This window comes from Beta vulgaris, chromosome 2 (genome assembly GCF_026745355.1).
Source record: "Beta vulgaris subsp. vulgaris cultivar EL10 chromosome 2, EL10.2, whole genome shotgun sequence".
NCBI classification, from domain to species: domain Eukaryota; kingdom Viridiplantae; phylum Streptophyta; class Magnoliopsida; order Caryophyllales; family Amaranthaceae; genus Beta; species Beta vulgaris.
In genome coordinates, this window is record NC_079203.1 from 21,664,240 (window position 1) to 21,684,619 (window position 20,380).

At 34.5% G+C, this 20,380-nt stretch overlaps 1 protein-coding gene across 1 annotated transcript; it reads left to right on the forward strand.

The window, feature by feature from the left end:
• The first annotated feature begins 1,714 nt into the window (after positions 1-1,714).
• LOC104887123 (aspartic proteinase NANA, chloroplast) lies at positions 1,715-19,130 on the forward strand. The gene is made up of 2 exons (XM_010671718.4): positions 1,715-2,709; positions 17,268-19,130. The coding sequence occupies exons 1-2, from the start codon at positions 2,129-2,131 to the stop codon at positions 18,109-18,111; spliced, it is 1,425 nt and encodes a 474-aa protein (XP_010670020.1). The 5' UTR covers positions 1,715-2,128; the 3' UTR covers positions 18,112-19,130.
• Positions 19,131-20,380: the final 1,250 nt, after the last annotated feature.

Genomic DNA, 20,380 nt, shown 5'->3' on the forward strand with positions numbered 1-20,380 from the left:
TTTCCCTTTTTTTGGTTATCAATAATAACCTTTAATTGCCAAAAAAAAGCTTCAAACAATAAAAAACCCCGATAAGGAAGCAAGTGCGCATGAGCAAAGTTGTGCGTGTGGCACAAATCTGAGCGTCAAGCGAACTGGCTATGCGTCAAGTGGAAAGTTGTGCGCCAGGTGCATAATTTTAAAATTATCTTTCGAACCGTTGTTGGTTTCTGCTTTGCCTATAAATACCTAGTTTCTTTGAATGAATTTTCACAATGCTCTCCTATGCCTTAAGACCTTGACATCCCTAATATCAGACACTCAAACTCATATTCAAACACTCAAAACACATGTTTAAACACAACCAACGTCCCTTTGAATTTCTTATTTCAAGCTTCAAGATTGCTCAACCTATAGATTGTTGCATAAGTCCCGGGCAACAAATGTATAATTTATAAGGGTTAATTCCAATTTAAATCATTTTTTGTTATAAATTTACTTGTCACAATGTAGATCGTGAAAGAATCAACACACTCTTGTACATTCTTTCCTAAATCTTCTCTTTTTATTTATTTTCTTTAATATTCATATGTATGATTGTATGTTATAATGCTTTCAACACCTTACATGCTTATTATTACTAATCAAAGACCTAAACAACTATTCTAACATTAAATTCTGATAAGTTGGACAACCACTTAGATTCTTTGTAAGTTGATTGCATAATAACAAATACCAAGAATTAGTCTTTTGTTTGTGTAATGAACCGACATAGATTAATTATTAGATTGCATTAAAATATGGTGTTGTTGTTTATTTGCATAAATATAGATATGAATTGATATTTAGTAGACGTCATCAATGGGCGAATTTGATTCTTGATCTTATTCGTACCCTCACCCCCGAATTCAATTAATGGTTCATTGATCATTAATAGAGTTATGTCGGAGAAATCTATATTGGATAAGTCCCTAAGTGGTCCCTACGGTTTCCCAATATCCAAGTAGGTTTTTTAGTTTTCTTCAAAAAGATTTATTGGGATTTAAAAAAACGTTTTCAGTAAAACCTTTACAATGAGTTAGTCTAATACGCGCTCATCCAACATAGGCGAATAAAAACATGCCTAAAACTATGTTGTATTTATTTCCTAATAGTTACATTACTTAACTATGCAAATATTATTTTTTTTTGTTTTCAAAATGTATAAAATATGGAATCTGGATATTGTTATTGTCCCCTCATTGACACATGTTAAAAAGTCCCGAAAACTATCACAAAAGCACTCTTTTTTCGATTATCAGATTTGTTGAAAGGTGATAGGGATGCAATATTAGACATGGAACACACATTTTTAGTTTATTTGTTCCATATTGATCGGAAGAAATGTCGTTATTGATTTGAAATTTTGCATAAGCCAACTCGGTCAAGTTACATTGGCAAGGCCCCGTTACAGTATAAGGAACTACAAGGCGACTCTGACTCCTAGAGTATCTCTAGTGGAATCTGGTCCTAATGCTTATGATTATGAATACAAAGTATTACTTCTAGAGAAAGATATGGTTGATACTTGTTTATATAATGTCATATAATTATTCCTCTATTTCCCCCAAATGAAAATTTAGTTTCATTAATTTTAGTATTTATTATGAGATACACAAAATCACAATCTTTAATATTTCCAGTTTGCTATAAGTAGAAAACTGTTGTTAGGAGTTAAGACACCTTTGGTGAGGGATCCCCTTTTTAATAGCGAAAATATTATTGGTCTTTACTAAATTTATAGAGGCTTACTAAATTTTCATAAAAAACAAATTCATCTACCAAATATTCGCCTTATTTTGTGCAAAAGCCTTGATCCTTGAATTCATGAGGCAACTTTCATTACAGAAAGAGAAACGTGTAAAGAAAAACTTAGGACATAATGACTTTTCATAGAAAGAAAGAAGTAGTTGTAATTTCATCTCTATTATCTGTGTTCAGTTTTCCTTTTTATTCCCCATTCAAAAAAAAAAGAAAAAAAGAAATCAGCTTTCTATAACAATCCTATTTTGCTATTTTCCCTTTGAATGATTCCTTTGCAAACCTAAATTATGGATAGAGTTGCCTAAATTTCGACTCAAATAAGGGGGCATAACAAAATCTAATTACTATGTTGCATGAAACAATGCCCAAAAATTATGTTTTCCTATTCATTGTAATATTATTATTCTACAATACCAACATCCCAACATTAGCAAATTCATCATTGAACGGAGAGAGGACGAGGCGGCTTAAAAATATAATAAAATATGATATTGGTCGGTACAAAGGGATAGCCGAGAAGGCTAAGTTAAATTTAGGAACCACACGATTAAGGCGGTTGACGGACGAGGAAGATATCCCCGTCGAACAGCGAGAAGCCCCACTGAAGAGTACCATAGAAGGCTCGGTCAAGCTACCGATGTACGCGGCTGCAGAATTTGAGATGGGGGAGTATGTTGTAAATCTCGACGTTGGAACTCCTCCAACGACGCTTCGTTTGGTTGTTGATACCGCTAGTGACCTTACATGGGTGAAGTGTAAGAGAGGCAACCGTGGGTGTGTCTCGGAGAAAGGAGTCTTTGATGCTGATAAGTCTTCAACATTTAAGCCCATCACATGTGATACCCCTTTATGCAAAGAAGAATTTGTTCCACTTTCGGCTCTTGAGATCTGCCCCAATGCTAATGCTCCTTGTCTCTATAATTACAGGTATGTTTCTAATTTCCCTTAATGTGCCTTGTGGAGTGGTTTTAGTAAGCAATTATTTTTGAGGGTGTTGATGCAAAATCAATTCGTTGACTAGTTGACCTTAGCTTGTAAACAAGCTAATGGACATGAAATAGTTTAGCATTGAATGCGTTGGGAGATTTAATTCATGGGGATTAACGGTTCTAATTCGATAAACCTTGCTAACGTACTCTATTGAAATAATTAATTATCAAACTACAACAAATTAATTTTGAGGCGAAAATCAATAAATAGAGCAAACAATAATTGATCTCTTAATTAAAATAGGAGACACAAAGGTTATTACGTGCATAGTTTCTTACTTCGATCGAAGAATTTGAGACCTTGTCTAATGGCGCCAGAACATGCTCGGATGCCAAAGCTAAATCCAGAGAACTAAACTATAACCCCGGAAGGGGTTAACTATGCTAAAGCTAGGCTATGCTAAGGAATTAAGAAATGCAGTTTGATGAATTGTTCGATGTCTTTTGCTTGATAATGATTTTTATATTTATAAAGAATCATAATATGTAACATCAATGTATGTTAGGGAGGGAAAATATTTGAATCATATTTGATTCAAACCTTAACCGCTTTCTTGCGCTCAATAATTGTTGCCTTCTAATGCACGTTTGTTTTCATGTTGAATCAATCTTTGATTGTCTTCTTTTGACTGTTATTCTTCGTTGCCTCTAACTTTCATCTCCTAATAATTTTGATGGTTGATAATGATTTCTCTATTTGTAAAGAATCATAATATGTAATTTTGTTGACTTTGACCTCTATTAACTTCACTTAATGGGCTTTATACTTACATTGGGCCCTTTTGTTGTCACAAGTTAAACCTTTTGAGGTTTGATTCGATGTACCACATTAGATGCTACTTGACATCCAAAAATGGTAGTAACAAATAACCCCCTGTTTTGTGGTGTGATGTATGCAACACCACACAAATTATGAACATGGAGAGACTTCTAATGGTTATAGCCAATATCATCCAGTAGTATTCAGAATATAATGTAACTTCTTCCATTGTTCTAAGTTGGTCAATAAACGCTCTTTTAGGAGGACGAAAAATAGTTGAGAAGTATAACCTTTCATGTATTCCTTTACCTTTCATTGTAGCTGTTGTCAGATCTATTAAGAAAGGTTCGTCAAGATTCACATTGGCCAGGTCATTTGATGCTAGCCAACAAGGATTTACATCATAGGTCATGAGATCACACCAAATCTGACATGCACATTTGTACTGTACTAAGACTATTAATGATGATCCGTCCATCATTCCGTAGACTTTAACCTTCTTCTTAGTTACATGAGAAAAGGCCTTTTCAAATATCTCCAAGGAATATTAGGTTTCCATATCTCTTCTGTGATGACTTTGCCTCTTGATTTACAAACTAGAAAGGACATAACCTAGTCAAACATTTCGAGTTTAGGAAATATCATTTCTTTTATGAGGTCTAAATTGGACCCTATTTGGAAGACCTTAGATTCTCTTTTCTTCTCCGAAATCTGTTGCATATAGGATTAACTGCAACGTATTTTGAATAGCAGAAATTTATTTAGTAGATTCATTCCTAATACATTCATCCTTATCTCTAGATTTGACATTCAATGCCTTGTGATGATTTGGATATTTTGAAGGATATGGCATGTTCTGTGGAGCAGGTTGGTGAACCATGAGAAGATATGTGTAACCCATTTTGATTTAAGTTTAGAATCTTTTGGAGATCACACACACACACACACATATATAAACGTACACTTAAGATTACCGTTTGAGGTAACTTTGTTACATTTGTATTATGACTTATCTTTTATGAAGATAGAGTCATGAATGACATTTTAATTAAAAGGACTTTCATTTAGAGACAACATTTTGAAGTGTTCCCTACACAATGTCTTTACCATAGCCCCGTATTAAGGGCTTCTAATTCATACCCTGCATTGCTCTTGGTAATTTTGAAGTAGTCCTCATCTTCAAGGGAATACTTGAACTTTGCTTCGAAGAGATTCCTTTGGTAACTATTATCGCCAGCATATTTACTGTCGAGCAGCGCAACATACATCCAAGAAAGGACTAAAAATTTCCATAGTTCACACAGACACTTAAATTGAACTATTCTCAGTTGATGTTCATCGTCACCTTTCTTCCATCGTCACCACTTTGAGGGAGGACTTGGTACAAGAAAGAACTAGACTCTTTGCATATGTCTAGTTCATTTTCGGAGGTCTTAGGAAGTTGAAGATAGTGGATTCTTCCTTTCCCCACTTTTTGCAAACTCTTAGCAGTTTGTCTTGTGATTCTTCTTCCAATATAGGCCAAATGTAGATGGGTAATAGGTCTATGTTAGAACCAACCTTTATAGCGCTTGTTTCAGCTAGTTTCGGATCTCTTGGCTCCACCACAGGTTCATCTCCAAGAACTCGTGCCATTTTCTCTACCCATCTGGCTCTTTCATTTGTAATGAAAGATCCCTTGTCTTCTAGTATTCTGTTGAAAGCGAAACGATGATTAAAACAATCATCATCAAACTCAGCTACCATATTTGCATATGCCTCGATATTCATTGTGGTTTTTTTAAAGTGAGAATGTCATGCTAGTATGCTATGGCTATGCTTTTTTAAACCCCTTTTGTAATAGCTAACTCAGCCGATTTGTTCAATAATTATTTTTTTGTAATAGCTTCTGGGTCAGTAATACTTAAGAAGTTTTAACCCCTTTTGAGGATGTTTTTGGACTTATCTTTAATTATCATTTGTTTTAAAATTATTAATTTGTTGATAAATCTAAAACTTATATACCCTTTTTTAGGCGTTTGTGCCTAAAATTAATTCCTTGGGTTTATTGTTCATTTCACGAACAATAATATTAAAGCTCACAAAATTTTAATGTGCTCTTGAGACATATTAAAAAAAAAAGAAATAACAAGATAAAAAATACTTCATTATAAAATAATATCGCTTAATCATGAAATATCTTTAAGAAGATATTTATTAACTAATTTCAAAATAGATACATAGTCTCCTGTGGAGGATCCAAACTACGCACTATTACAGGATTACTAAGACATTTAAAACGTCCTTGATCTATGAAGCACAGAGATGGGCGAAACTGATGATTATTTGTGGTTCCTCATCTTGATCAACATTAGGATCATCATCATTTGAGTAATCTTCACTTGAGAATATTAACTAATTTCTTGAAACTCATATTTTCTCCCAATTGGATTACCCTATACTTTATATTGAACGCCCAAGCTTCTTTGTAGATTATAGACTTGTTGTATTTCAACGTAAGTTCAGGGGAAAAGTAATGTTTTGCAATGCATTCTCCCTATGCTTTGCAGACGCTCATTAGCTTTAATAACTCACTTTTTTCCATTTTTTGGCCAAAGGTGTGATGCTAGGAAATCCACGTCGCTTCCAATGATAATAGCATTAGAACATTTTTCCTTGGCATCTCCAGATTGGACCGTTGGATCCCTTCCAAAGAGTCTTGTGATCTTAGACTATCACTTCTTCATCTCCTCATCTTTGAATTCCTCCCAGTCCTCTTTTGTTATGTTTAAACTAAATTGTATGCCTCCAACATTCCCCATGGAAGGGTAAGGGAGATATTTGTTGATTATCCATATTCAAGGACTTTTGAATTTTGATAAGGAAACAAAATATTAGGAGTAAAAACCTCAAAGCTGAAATGATGTATTTATAATACAACCACCATAACTGTCATCCCTATTTTTTAGGGTACACGAGGCCTTGGAAGTTTATCTATTAAGATAACATGTTACATATTTTTATAACTAACCTTAACCATTTCAAGTTAAGGCCTAGCTTAAGTGGGTAAAATGAGTCTTCCCATTAACCCCTTAATATATCATATCACTTCTCGATTTTGCCATTAGTGGCGTGTGAAGTTGGAAGGTAAATTTAGTCTCCCAGGAGACACTTGAACTTTCTTCATTTTAATTTTGGTCGTTGGGTTTGCATTATTTGATATATTAGTTTGTCTTGGAATAACATATTAATTCGAACAATTTGAATGAAAAAAATAATTAATGCAAATATGGGCTAATAATTTAAAAATTACGAATAAAGATGAAAACTAAATTTCATTAGATAAGAAATTTTAGAACCTAGGATTGAAATTTTTATTTTGATTGAAAATTTCATATTAAAATAAAAATCTACAATTATTGTTTAGAATTTTTGAATTGTAAACTCTAGACCTAAATTTCTATGATGTCTTTTGGAGATAGCATTTGTTGCCATCTGAGTCTTGATCGGGGGTGCTCTCTTGAGGAATACCATCCTCCACAACATCACTAAAGTCATCTCTATAGGAAAGAGAGCCACTCTCCCTACTAGAGGTGTCATCGGGGAATTCTCCAACCCTCCTTCTTTTGGCGGTGGGTTCATTGTCATCTTCATGCTCATCATTGTCATCAGACTTAGGGTCTGATAATGGAGGAGCTTCCTCCTCATCTTCTTCCTCTATCTCCTCCGGTATCTCTAGATAAAGGAAGAAGGGTTGGTCAACCTCTTGTGGGTTGACCTCTTAGGGTCCACTGACACATGATTCTGCTGATGGCTGGTGAGAATCCATACCTAGAGAGGAAGGTTTTTTTGAGAAGGTTGAGGGAAATGAAAGGTTTGGGGTATTGATCAAGAGTTGAGTAGTATGTAAATGTTATGACACTTACCCTTTTTGTAAAGATATTTTTTTTACTGTATCTTGGAAAATTAAAAGTTACACATCTTTCTAAGTAACATAACCTTTGGAATCGGCTTCTAAGTCACGCCCCTTTGGAATGAGCTTCGTTAATATGACTTCTGGACCTTGGATTTTAATTTGTTAAAACTTGGTATTACCCCTTTTGTAAAGATATTTTTTTTACTGTATCTTGGAAAATAAAAAGTTACACAACTTTCTAAGTAACATAACCTTTGGAATCGGCTTCTAAGTCACGCCCCTTTGGAATGAGCTTTGTTAATATGACTTCGGGACCTTGGATTTTAATTTGTTAAAACTTGGTATTAACATTGTCTAATGAAATATGACCAAAATGAAATATATCATGCGTTATGCACATGTTTTCTTCTTTTATTGTTTCATTTTAGTTGTCTTCCTCAATCATAGCTTTTTCAAGGCTTTTAGGAAAATTCAAGATTCTTCAAGCAATTATATTTCCTTTCTTTATAAATTCACAATCATCACAAAACTTCAATTCACCATGTTTGATGAAAGAGTTCGTGAAAATGAGATTCGTGAAGCACTTGCTAAAAAACGTGGTGCCATGCAATCTGAAGTAGTTCGTCAATTATGCAACACCATTAGAGTGAACCTTGGGACTTACATGTCTCAATGATGCATCAATAAAACTCATACATTATTTCATGGCCTTCACATTAGAAGTAGTATCTCCAACAGATGTTATAATATATGTATATGATATCTCAATCTTTCATAAAAGGAAGGTTAAACAAATGGAGTTTACATTTACTGAAATTTGACCTAATATATGTGCCACAAAAGACAGTAAAAGGTCAGGTTCTAGCTGATTTCTTGGCAACCATCCTCGCTGTGACTCAAGAATCATTTATGAAGACATCCTTCCATGGATCTTATTCTTCAATGGATCCAACACTTAAGAAACAACAAGAGATGGGATATTATATTTTATCTCCTGATAGGATCTCAATAGGCTAGCAGTAACCCTCAAGGGTCCATGCACTAACAATAGAGCTGAATATGAAGCTTTATTAAATGGATTGGAGATGCTGCTAGAACTGGGAGCCAAAAGAGCAAAGCTATATGGGGATTCCCATTTGGTCATTTACTAAATGAATGAAGAATTGAAGAGCATATTATCAGTATCACATGAGTGTAGCAAGAAAGTACAGAACTTGGCTAAAAAATTTAAGGAAATGACTTTCATACACATCCGAGAGAAGAAAACAAAGTAGCAGATCAACTATCCCAAGTAGTTTCTGCTGGAGAGGAGATACCTTCACAAAATGAAGATATCATTCTCCAAGAGAGGGTCCTATAGTCTTGCAGTAAAATCGATAAGGTGGGATCATAAAATATATTGGAAGTCTATAGAATTTCAATATTAAGAGAGGAAATCATCTAGTGAAAATTGGTATCTGTAGAACCCAACTGGGACAAAGATGTCGAATATAGTCAAAATGGGAGCGACTAAGTTCTATATATAATTTGGTGAACTACACAGAAAGGATCCAGAAAGATTACTTTTAAGATGTGTGGATGCTTGAGAAGATCTAACTCTCATGGCAGAGATTCACCAAGGGTTATGTTGAACTCACCAAAATAGCCTAGAGATGAGGTGGTTGTTACACGAGCACGAATTCCGTTCGCCCACCATGAGAAAGGATTGCATAGATTATGCTACAGGTTGAAAAAGATGTCAGAAGTTTGTACCTATCAGTTTGACACCAACTTCAAAACTTAAGTACATTCTTAAACCTTGGCCATTCAAACGATGGGCAGTAGATGTCATAGGGGTAATCAACGCTATGTCTTCTAAGAAGCATTCATACATTCTAGTAGTGACTGATTACTTCACCATATGTGTGGAGGCCCAACCTTTCAACAAGAATACCCAGGTTGTAATAAATTTCTTGGAAGAAAATATCTTTATAAGATTTGAAATCCCATATACTATCACCTTTTGATCAGGACACAATCTTTAGGAATCCTGACCTGTTGGATTACCTTAATCAGTTTTGTATCACTAAGTTGCATTCAACAACTTACTATGCTCAAGCTGAACCTAGCAATAAGATTATAGTAAAAGAAATCTCAAAGCTAACAGATAACAATCCAAGAAAATGGGATGAGTTGTTGTGATATGCGTTGTTATATGCCCTATGGGTCTACGTGACCTCTAAAAGTGAAGCAATAGGTGTTACTCCTTTTTAACTTAATTTATGGACACACTCTAGTAATCGCAGCTGAAGTGAATGTAAGATCATCATGGGTAGCCCAACAAATGGGATTGTTAGGAGATGACTATTCACAAGCGATGAACATTGATGTTATGGATACTCTAGAGGCTAAGAAGAAGCTTTAGCAAATATGAGAATCTGAAAAGAAAAGGTAGCTTGGGGCTAAAATAAAAAAGTAGTGCCTAAAGAATTCCAGGAGAATGATAAGGCTTGGAAGTTGTTTTTGTCAGAAGTAGCTTACAAAGATCCACAATTAGGGAAATGGTCACCTAAGTGGCAAGATCCCTTTATTATTCAGAAGGAAATGTCTGGAACTGCATACATATTAAAGGATATAGATGGTAACATAAAAAGTAGAGCCCTTAATGGCAAATTTCAAAAGAAATACCATCCATCTATATGGGAACAACATGATCGTGTGTTTCAACAAAAGCATGCAGAATTGTACCACACAGCTAAGGATTATTAAATTACAACATTAATAAAAATGTTATATTCTAAACATTCCAACATTGTCTAACAGCTAAACTATGTTTTTTAATGGTTGACCAAGAATTACAAACTTTTTCCTTCTAAAGGATCAAGCTCTGCTGTACAGTCATATCTTTGAACATCTCTTACCTCAAATTGGCAAGCTTGGTTTGTCATTGGTGCAACTTCTTCTCTTCGGTATCAATAGAGTTCTGAAGTGAAGAATTCTCATTGATAATGTTGATCTCCTCTTTATTGATCACACCTAGGCGATTATGTAGAGATTGCCTTTCCTCACAAAGAAGTTTCAGCTTCTGATAGAAAGAGCTCAAAGAATCTTGAATCTGTTAACTAGAATTTTTGAAGGATTTGGCTTGAGTTTCCAAAGAGACTTCATCTTCTTGAAGTTTAATTTTGAGTTGAGAACTTTGAAGATTGAACTCTTGTTTCAGCATTATATTGTTGAAGAAGAAAGGTGTCTTTGACATAATCAAGGCAGGGTCTCCAGTACTCAAAACCTTGAGAAATTAGGGACTCTAAGATTTACTTAAGTATATGTGTAGAAGCCTCATCATAAGGGTTGTCTGTTAAGGTCAAGCAGAGGTCCCAGATTATGTCTACTTATTTTATATGTTCCGGAGACTAGATACTGGAAGAGTAATTATTGCTAGCATAGGCAGGTTGATTCCTTATAATGATGCTTGTTTGCAAAGTAACCTCTTTCCCTCCATCACACTCTTTCATCACACTTGCTTCTTGAGTGCTTCCCTCTGCAGCATAAAGTAGAGAAGCCAAGTTAGCAAGATAGTGAAGTCTGGTACCATGAGGACATGGATTCATATAGAGGAATTCTAAAATGAATTCACGATGCAATAAAGGTAAATCAGTTCCAGAAGTAGATGGTGAGGTTGATGTAGAACTGTTGCGTACAGAGGTAATCAAAAGCTCAATATTGCTCTTTCAAAGTGTGACCTCTAGAGCAATAACATCTTTTCGAGTTTCATTCCCAACAATAGATGATATTTCTTCAACATTTGTTGAATTAGTATTTGGACTCGAAACTTCAACATTTAAATGACTTGGCTCTAAAGGATCCTCATTAATTAAACTGATGAAAGGAATCCTCATCGGGAGAATCCACATGAAGATGATCAACTTTTTCCAACTGGGGGGTAGTAGTACTTCCTTTTAAGGGGAAGGTATCCACATTCTCCAAGTGGGAGGCGGCGTTGCTTGAAGAGAAAATAGGATGAGTGATAACAGATTCATCAACCACGCCTCCCGTTGAATTTATTTTGGATCAATCACCTTGGAAGTACCCACTATAACTTCTCATAAGAAGGATTACTAGTAGATTTGGGCTCAATGTCATCAACATCAGAAAGACCTGGGAGTAAATAATCAATATTCCAAACAAAAGAGTGAAACTTCTTATAAAAGAGTAAAGATGGTCTTACTACTTGCTTTGACTACTAGGAGTTTACTTTTAAGTAAAATTTGAGATATGGGTTTGGCGTCGTCTAAATGAGAAGAGATTACATACTAAGGTATCTCAGAAAAAACTTCCTAAGTTAAGACATTTCTTGCTGGTGAAGGCCATGAAATAATGTATGAGTTTTATTGATGCATCATATAAACACAAACACCATCTGCCATGGTATACCTTTTGTCTGTATCATGTAGGATTCTAGTTAGGTAGAATAGACGTGCTCATGTCCCTCTTTATTTTCTTGAGTAAGACTACTAATGGAATCTTCACAAGCAGACCGATACAGTCTTAGTGGTTTTGTATTCTGCCTTGGAGGAATCAACACAGGAGGGCTTGCCAAATCATGCTTGATCTGGTCAAAGGCTTTAGCTGTTCTTCCTCCCATTTGAACGCTGATTCATGTTTTAATCCTAGCAAATGTGAAAACTTTTATGTTTTTCCGGCTAGATTAGCCATGAATCTCCTAACATAATGGATCCGCCCAAGAAATGTTTGTAATTCCTTTTTATAAGAAGGTGGCTTGGCTGCCAATAATGTTTGTCTTATTTTGGTCAATTTCCATCCCATTCTTGTGAATGAGGAATCCTGAAAAGTTACTAGCTTTAACTCCAAATGCACATTTGAGTGGATTCATTTTTATGTGATATTCTCTCATTCTGGTGAATGACTTAACCAAATGTTCTTTATGTCCTGAAAGTCAGTTGACTTTACCAGTATGTCATCCACATAAATTTCCATGATTTTACCAATCATGTCCTGAAAAATTGCGTCCATTGCTCGCTGGTATGTGGCTCCGGCATTTTTCAACCCAAATGGCATGACTACATATTCAAACAGCCCAATAACTTTGGACATTTGAAGACTGTTTTATTACAGTCTTCATATGCAATCCTTGATTGCTGATACCATGCATACCCATCCGTAGAAGATATGTATTCATACTTTATGCTGCATCTATTAGGAGATCAGCTACTAGCGTGGGGTACTGATCTTTAGGTATAGCTTTATTCAGATCCCTAAAGTCAATGCAGATTCGTATTTTACCCTTTTTCTTAACCACTGGAACTATATTGGAGATCCAATCAACATATTAGCAAGGCCTTACAAACTTTGCCTTGAGGAGTTTGTGTATCTGCTCTTGTGTATAAGCTTTGTCAGTTCAGGCGCCAGTCTTCTAGGACTTTGTGTCACATGCTTAAATATATCGATAGGTAGTATATGCTCTACTATTTGCCTATCAACGCTAGGCATTTCATGATGTTCCCATGCAAAATAGTCTTCAAATTCTTTTAGAATCTCTATGATTTGTTGTTTTCTTGGTTAGTGAGGAGCTTACTTATGTAAGTAACACACTGGTTTTCATTGTCCCATAAATGTATTTGCTCTAGTGGGTCATGAACCTCCTGCTTAATATCCTCACTTTTCACCCATACTTTCTCATCCTCCTCTTCGAAAGATTCAGTTTCATATAAAGTTGAGCCACATACATTAGAATTTATAAGAAAACCATCTTGGTATTCTCTAAAAACTTAAATCTTTCATTATTTGATCAATAATAGGGATTAACCCCCTTACAACATTCTTCTTGGTTTATAAACATAATAAACTTTTATAATAAAAATACATCCTAACTCTATAAACTAATAAGAGCTAAGGGTTGATCATAGTCTGGCTCATGCTGAACATATTCATGTTTTGATACTTCAACTTTTAGGAAATCATGGACTTGTTCAATGAGAATTGCACCCGATTCCTCCATCTCTTGGTGAGTTTGTGACTCAAGTTGTAGAGCAACCTCAATTTTGATGGTGGTGACTGACTTTAGAGAGTCCCTAATAAAAACAGAATTAGGAGATATAATTAGACAAACAACATCATCTTCTTGAACCATTTCGTAAGTGTCACCATTCCACAAAATTAAGACTTGCTGAAGTGATGATGGAATAGCAAAATTATGGTGTAACCAGTCTCTTCATAAAATTGCATTCTAATTAGTTTCACTTTCGGCTCTGAAGAAACCAATATAAGTAGTTTTAGTTCTTACTTTAATTTTCAGAATAGCCAGTCCTTCCACTTTTTCTAACAAAGCAGAGAAATCGGTTATGTTGATTTATATGTTATGCAAATCCCTTCCAGTTTTTCCTAGCTTTCTAAGCACAAAGCGCGGCATACTATTAACAGTAGCTCTCGTGTCCATCAATACTTAGCCTAAACGAACTCCCTCAAAATCGACATTTCGAAATAAGGTTTTAGTGTGCTTTTTGTCAACATCAACTGACTTAAAGATTTTATTTATGATTCATTTCTCTAGGTTAGCTTTTAGAGATGTCTTATTCGGCACTTTTTTGTGAGGTGCCTTTAAATAAGATGACAAACTTCGAGAGGAAGAATTTTAAATTTACTTGCCCTCTGTTGTTTGAATCATATTTGATTCAAACCTTAACCGCTTTATGGTGCTGAATAACTGTTGCCCACTAATGCATGTTTGTTTTCATGTTGAATGACCCTTTGATTATTTCTATTGCCTCTGACTTTCATCTCCTGATAATTTGGTGGCGCTTCTTTTGGGCCTTGTTGACTTAAGCCTCTATTGACTTTATTTAATGGACTTTATACTTACATCGGATCCTTATGTTAAAGCATAAACTAAATTTTTTGAGGTTTGATTCGATGTACTACATTAAATGTTACTTGACATCCAAAAACGGTAGTAACAGAGGAGGTAAAGGTAAGATGGGCAAAGATATGCTCTGCATTAGATTGTTATAACGTGCAATTTGGGTAAACTAGGTCTTCTTATGTTTGGCTTGTTTTAATGACTTAATTCTGGTTTATTTAAAAGATATTATGGTCATCGCAAATAGTTTATCTTTTCCAACCCATATCTTCTATTCTTAATGTCTATAAATTTACACATTAAAAGAATTCTGAAAAGTGATATAGCGAAGAGAGAAAGTCAAGAAACTAACCATGCACCTATTTTATCAAATTTAGTGAGATATTATGATAGAGTTGTGAATTCGACTTTATACAAGGAAATGGATCTAGTAATATGAAACAAGGAGATTATATACAAAACAACAAAGAAATTCTAGGATTATCCCATAATATAACAAATTGATGAATTACTTAAGGCTATGATTGACACTATGTTCAGGTCATGTCAGGTTATATATATATATATATATATATATATATATATATATATATATATATATATATATATATGTTGAGATCCGGTGAGAATATGTCCTTATGTGAAAGCATATACATATGTAAAATAGATGCAGGTCAGAACATGATGTACATTATTTTAGAACATGAAGTACATCATTTTGGAACATGTTGCTCAATATTATAGAACATGATATACATCAATTTAGAACATGATATACATTTTTGCATACATTGATCATGTATGGGGATAATGTAATTATAATCGAAATGATAATAATGTGGAATATCAACATTTCAATCAATACCACAGGAATTCCATACCAAACGATAATCAATTCTTATATATATCAATCAATACCAAAATAAAAACACATCGACATTGAGAAGTTCAAGAAGTGTTGAACCACAAAAATTGAAAAAAAAAATCACCGACTTTCAATAAAATTGTAGCAAAATAAGTCACCGACACTAGCAAGCCACTGCAGCACAAATCGCCGGCAGAATATAGAAGGCGAAATCATGAGTTTTTAGTGATAATTGTGGCAAAATCTAAAGTGATGAGAGAGGAGGAAGTGAAGAGAGAGAAAGGAAATATGGAGAAATGGAAAATGTCGTGATGATTAATGAGAGGGTAATGATGATGATTTAAATTTTGATTTTTTATTTCGAAAAGAATCCCCACCCTTAGATCTAAAGTATGTAAAGGCCTAGTTTTTTCTCGCATATTCACTACAAAAATAAGTGAATTGAGCAACTAGCCATTTTCGTTGGTAAATGACCAAAAATGGTTGCTAATGTTGTTAGCAACAAAATTGGCAACCAAAATGGTTAGTTGCTAAAGGGTCAGTTGCCAATTGTATTTATTAACGAAAAAAAAAGTAAATTTCGTTGCCCTTTTAGCAACCAATTTTTTCATTTTCGTTGCTAAATAGCAACCAAATTTAATAATTTTGGTAGCCATCCCAGCTTCCCATGAGGTCACCCAGCCCAAGATTACTCCCAGTCGAGCACGCTTGATTGTAAAGTATCTTAACATATGAGCTCCCTAATAGAAAGATGCACGTTATTCAAATAACTAGTATAACAATTGTTCTCAAAGTATTCATAGATGTTACATATGGCAACAAAATTATAGTTTTGGTTGTTAAAATAGCAATGAATATAAATTTTTAGTAGCCAAAATAAATATTAGCAACCATTTTATTTTGGTTGCCAACTAGCAACCATTTAAAACGCTAGCAACATTAGCTTGAAAAATAGGAATTTTGTTGCCCATTAGCAACGATTTTGTTAGGTTGTTATATTGACTACTAAAAATTCAAATCAGTTCCTATAATAGCAAGGGAACGTAAATCAGTTGCTATATTGGCAATGAAAAATTATACATTCGTTGCTCATCTATAATAGCAACCAACAACACAAGCTTAGCAACCACTTTTTGGTTGCCAAAATTGGTTACTAGATTAAGTTTTTTTTTGTAGTGAATATATTGTTCTTATATATAGGAGGTGTTCTCACAAAAGTCTTCCTGTATATATATATATATATATATATATATATATATAAGTGAGTTCATATGCAAATGCATACGTACATGAGAAATGAGAATGAATTTTACGCGATATAACTCTTATGAATAAGTGATGTAACTCTAATGAAAAAGTGATTGAACTCCAAGAAAAGAATATTAGAAAAAATTTATTTCTTTTTGGGCTCAAAATTTTTAGGGGGGTATAACTCTATTAAACAAGTGTTAGAATGCTAATCTAATCATATGGTTGAGATTCATTCTCAACTCATGTAAGGAACATTCTCATGTGGTCTTGCCCCTATATATATATATGGGTTATGCTATATGCAGCCCTTAGGGTTGCATATAAGACATAAATACACTACTTGAAATGGAAATAAGTTGGGAATTTATGGAAATTTTTTGCATCAATCGATGTAATAAATGATCGATTAATGCAACTTATTTCCATATTTAACTTCTTATATACATCCCTTAGGGCTGCATATAGCTTTTCCATATATATATATATATATATATATATATATATATTATATATATATATATATATATTTAATATATATATATAGGGTTGGGTTCTAATGAGAACCCTCGATTTGTGAGAACCAGTAAAAGTGAGCAAAAACGTAAAATGAGCAAAACGTAAAATCAATAAAAGGCTTGCAAAATGAGTATAAAGTGTTAAATTGGCAAAAATATAAAATAAGTTAGATAATGAACAAAAATATTTTGAAATGAGCAAAATCTTTGTAAAATAAGTAAAAATGACTCTCACCAGGGGTAGTTCTCATATGAACTTAGACCTATATGTATATATAACCTAAAACATATATCTATGAAGAGAATCTATATATATGTAAGAGTAACTAACATTCTTATTTTGTTGTGATGTAGTTATGGCGATGGTGGTTTATCAACATTTGGCATCTTTGGGAAGGAAATTACAACACTTCCCACCACCACAGACATACCAGTAATACTAAAAGACTTTTTACTCGGATGCTCAGAAACGTATACTGACAAAACGCGGATGAAACACGCAGATGGTGTACTAGGACTTGGAATCAACCCATATTCGTTCTCGCTCAAAGCCGTGACCCAGTTTGGAGGGTCCTTCTCATACTGCTTGGTAGACCACCTTAGTCCTATCAACGTGACCAATTACCTTATCTTCGGAGACTACAAGGAAAAAGCCCCAACACAAGAGTTCATGCGCTTCACAGCGCTACTTGTGAGCGATTCAGCCCCTTATTATTGGCTTAACGTTAAGGGCTTATCTATGAACCATAAGATGCTTGACATTGATCCTATAGTTTGGAACCGCAATGCAGATGGTGGCACCATCCTCGACTCCGGTACTGCCGCTACTTACTGGACTATACCTGCCTACCGAGCCATTATGGACATCCTGATCCCAGCTCTGGAGAAAGACCACCCAAAGCTTCCTGACAGCAAGGGAGACGGGAGGCTTGATTTCGAGTATTGCTTCAACTCGACAGCCACACCGTTTAACCCCAGACGAGTGCCAAGATTGGAGATCCACTTCAAGGATGGGGCAAGGTTCAAACCTCTTGTTAAGAGTTACATTGTTGACGATGGACCCGATGTTAGTTGTATTGGGTTTCTTGAGGCACCTGCTGGTATGAACATTATTGGTAATATTATGCAACAAAACTACTTGTGGGAGTTTGACCTACACCAAAACACGGTGGGTTTTGTAGCTTCAACGTGCGACTAGACTAATATTATTAGGAACGATTTAACTCCATGCTATTCACCAATTTCGTTTGTTGTTAAATTTTACATGGTGATATCCCCTTTGCTTTGAAGAAGAATATAATGGGTATATGTTAGAAGGGCGAGGTTTGTAGGCAATTATGGTAATGTGGCCTTTTTTTTTGGGTGTAAGATGGATTTAAAAAGTTCTCCAGTCATCCCAAAATACTTCATACACTTTTATTTAGGAGTGGTGCAACTAATGTATTAATACTTCTCTTCTACTCCCTTACGCTCAATATACTTTTTTCAGGGGGTTGTAAATATTATTAGGCCTGGGGCAAAACAAAAAAAGGACCTCTAACGCACCAGAGATTTAATAGAATATGCACTTTTATAAATAACAACTAATTCAGAACTGACCAACTCATGTTTACTAGTATTTCATCAAAAGATAAACTTTTTCTTATTTCATATGATCAATATTTAATACTCCCTCCGTTAGGAAGATCTACACACTTTTTGAGACACGCAGTTTAAGGTGATAAGTTGTAGTATAATTATCAAATGTGATTTTTATTTTAAAAAAGATTTAGTAAGACCTCATGGTGTATCTTTTTATGGAAAAAGACAAAAAAAATTGAACATATTTTTGTTAAAGATAGAGTATAGGCAAAAGGACTTTTAAAGAGCTAACATAGTAACTAGTAAGATCATGTCAAAAATCAGGGTGTCAAACCAAATTTGGACAAAGAAAAAAAGAAAACTGTAATAAGATAAACTAGTAACTTACCAATAAAGTGTTATGCATGCCTTACTAGCCAATGTGCTGGTGTTTCCTACAGGCTAGTAGCCTTGTAGGGGTTAGCCCTTGGGCTGACTTAATTTCCTAATCAAAAAAAAAAAAAAAGTAACTTACCAATAAAATTGGAGTATTAAGGTATGAAGTTAAATTAAAATGTTAATACACTAGTGGTATAAAAGAAAATCAAAAGACAAGTTGAGCTTTTTGAAAAAAGAATAGGAATCAAATAAAACATTTAAAAAATATATGAATTGCCCAATAAAAAACGTAAATGAAAAAATTGATTGCCATGGGAGTCGTCGAGACCACCAACTATAACGCCTCACATTCCTACAGGAAAGCTACCATCTTCGCCAAAGACAACTTCAAATCTACTGCGGTGAGCGAGCTATTTGCAAGACTTCAAGATTCATGGACCCTGGGCGGGGGCCGCATCTGCCCTGGCTCTGGGTCGACCCTAACTCTCCTTATTCTCTCTCTCCCTCTCTTTCTCTCTCTCTAAGTTACCCCATAAAGTAACAGTTCATAACAATCACCTATCTTTTAAAAGATTATGCTATGGTAAGTGTTATCTTAACTCATGGCATTAAGCGTTACTACTTGCGCTTCACGAATGTCAATCAAATAGGTAGAGGAGAAAATTTTCCTAGGTACAAACATACAATGCTATCATCATCAAGTTTTCCATCCTTTTTTGACAAAGCCAACTGGTTTTTTGTCTTCTAGCGTACTGGATTTTCATTCCTTGGAAGGACTAGAACAACTCCATATGATGGTCTAGCACCTAAATCTGGGTTACTCTTTTGCGATATTTGCACACCTTTAGCAATTCCAAAGTTAGGCATGAAACATCCATGGAATAACTTAGAGTTTTAAGAAGTCCTAACCTACTCTAGTGCTTAGCCTTGGAAGCCATCACTTATCTAATAGCTTCAGGTATCATCATAGAGTGCATTTTCGGTGTAACATATTACACTATAATTGATTGTGTAACGGTTAACCCATGTGTATAAACCCGTGTATATTTATTTTTGGCTTGTATCTATTACGTATAAGTTGTTGTCCTTGGTATTAGGCAAAGCCCGTCTTTGTTGTATATTATGTAAACTCCTATATATATGATATGGATGCAAAGGCACTTGTTATCCATGAACCTATTGACTTGATCATGGGCACTTTAGGGTTTGAAATCAAGAGTAAGAATCAAGTCTTGGCTTGTACGGTAACATGGAGCATGGAAGGAGTCCTAGTTCTATTAGGATTACTTCTTGCTTGCTATACTACATAGAATCCTAGTTCTGTTAGGATTGCTATGTTATTATATATCTAGTAGATAGATTTTATGTTTATATAAGATAAACATGTGCTTGTACATGTTATCTTTAGGTGTGTGGTTTTACAAATTAGATTAGGATAAGTTTATGGTTTCCTATTTGAATTAGCATAGATCTTTTATGTTTTCCTAGTTGGTTTAGCATAAGTTGTA

Bases quoted from the DNA above. Each gene is read 5' to 3' on its own strand.
- LOC104887123 (XM_010671718.4), top strand. From the start codon at position 2,129: ATGTTGCATGAAACAATGCCCAAAAATTATGTTTTCCTATTCATTGTA. The intron at 2,710-17,267 runs GTATGTTTCTAA...GTTGTGATGTAG, and splicing joins CCTTGTCTCTATAATTACAG to TTATGGCGATGGTGGTTTAT.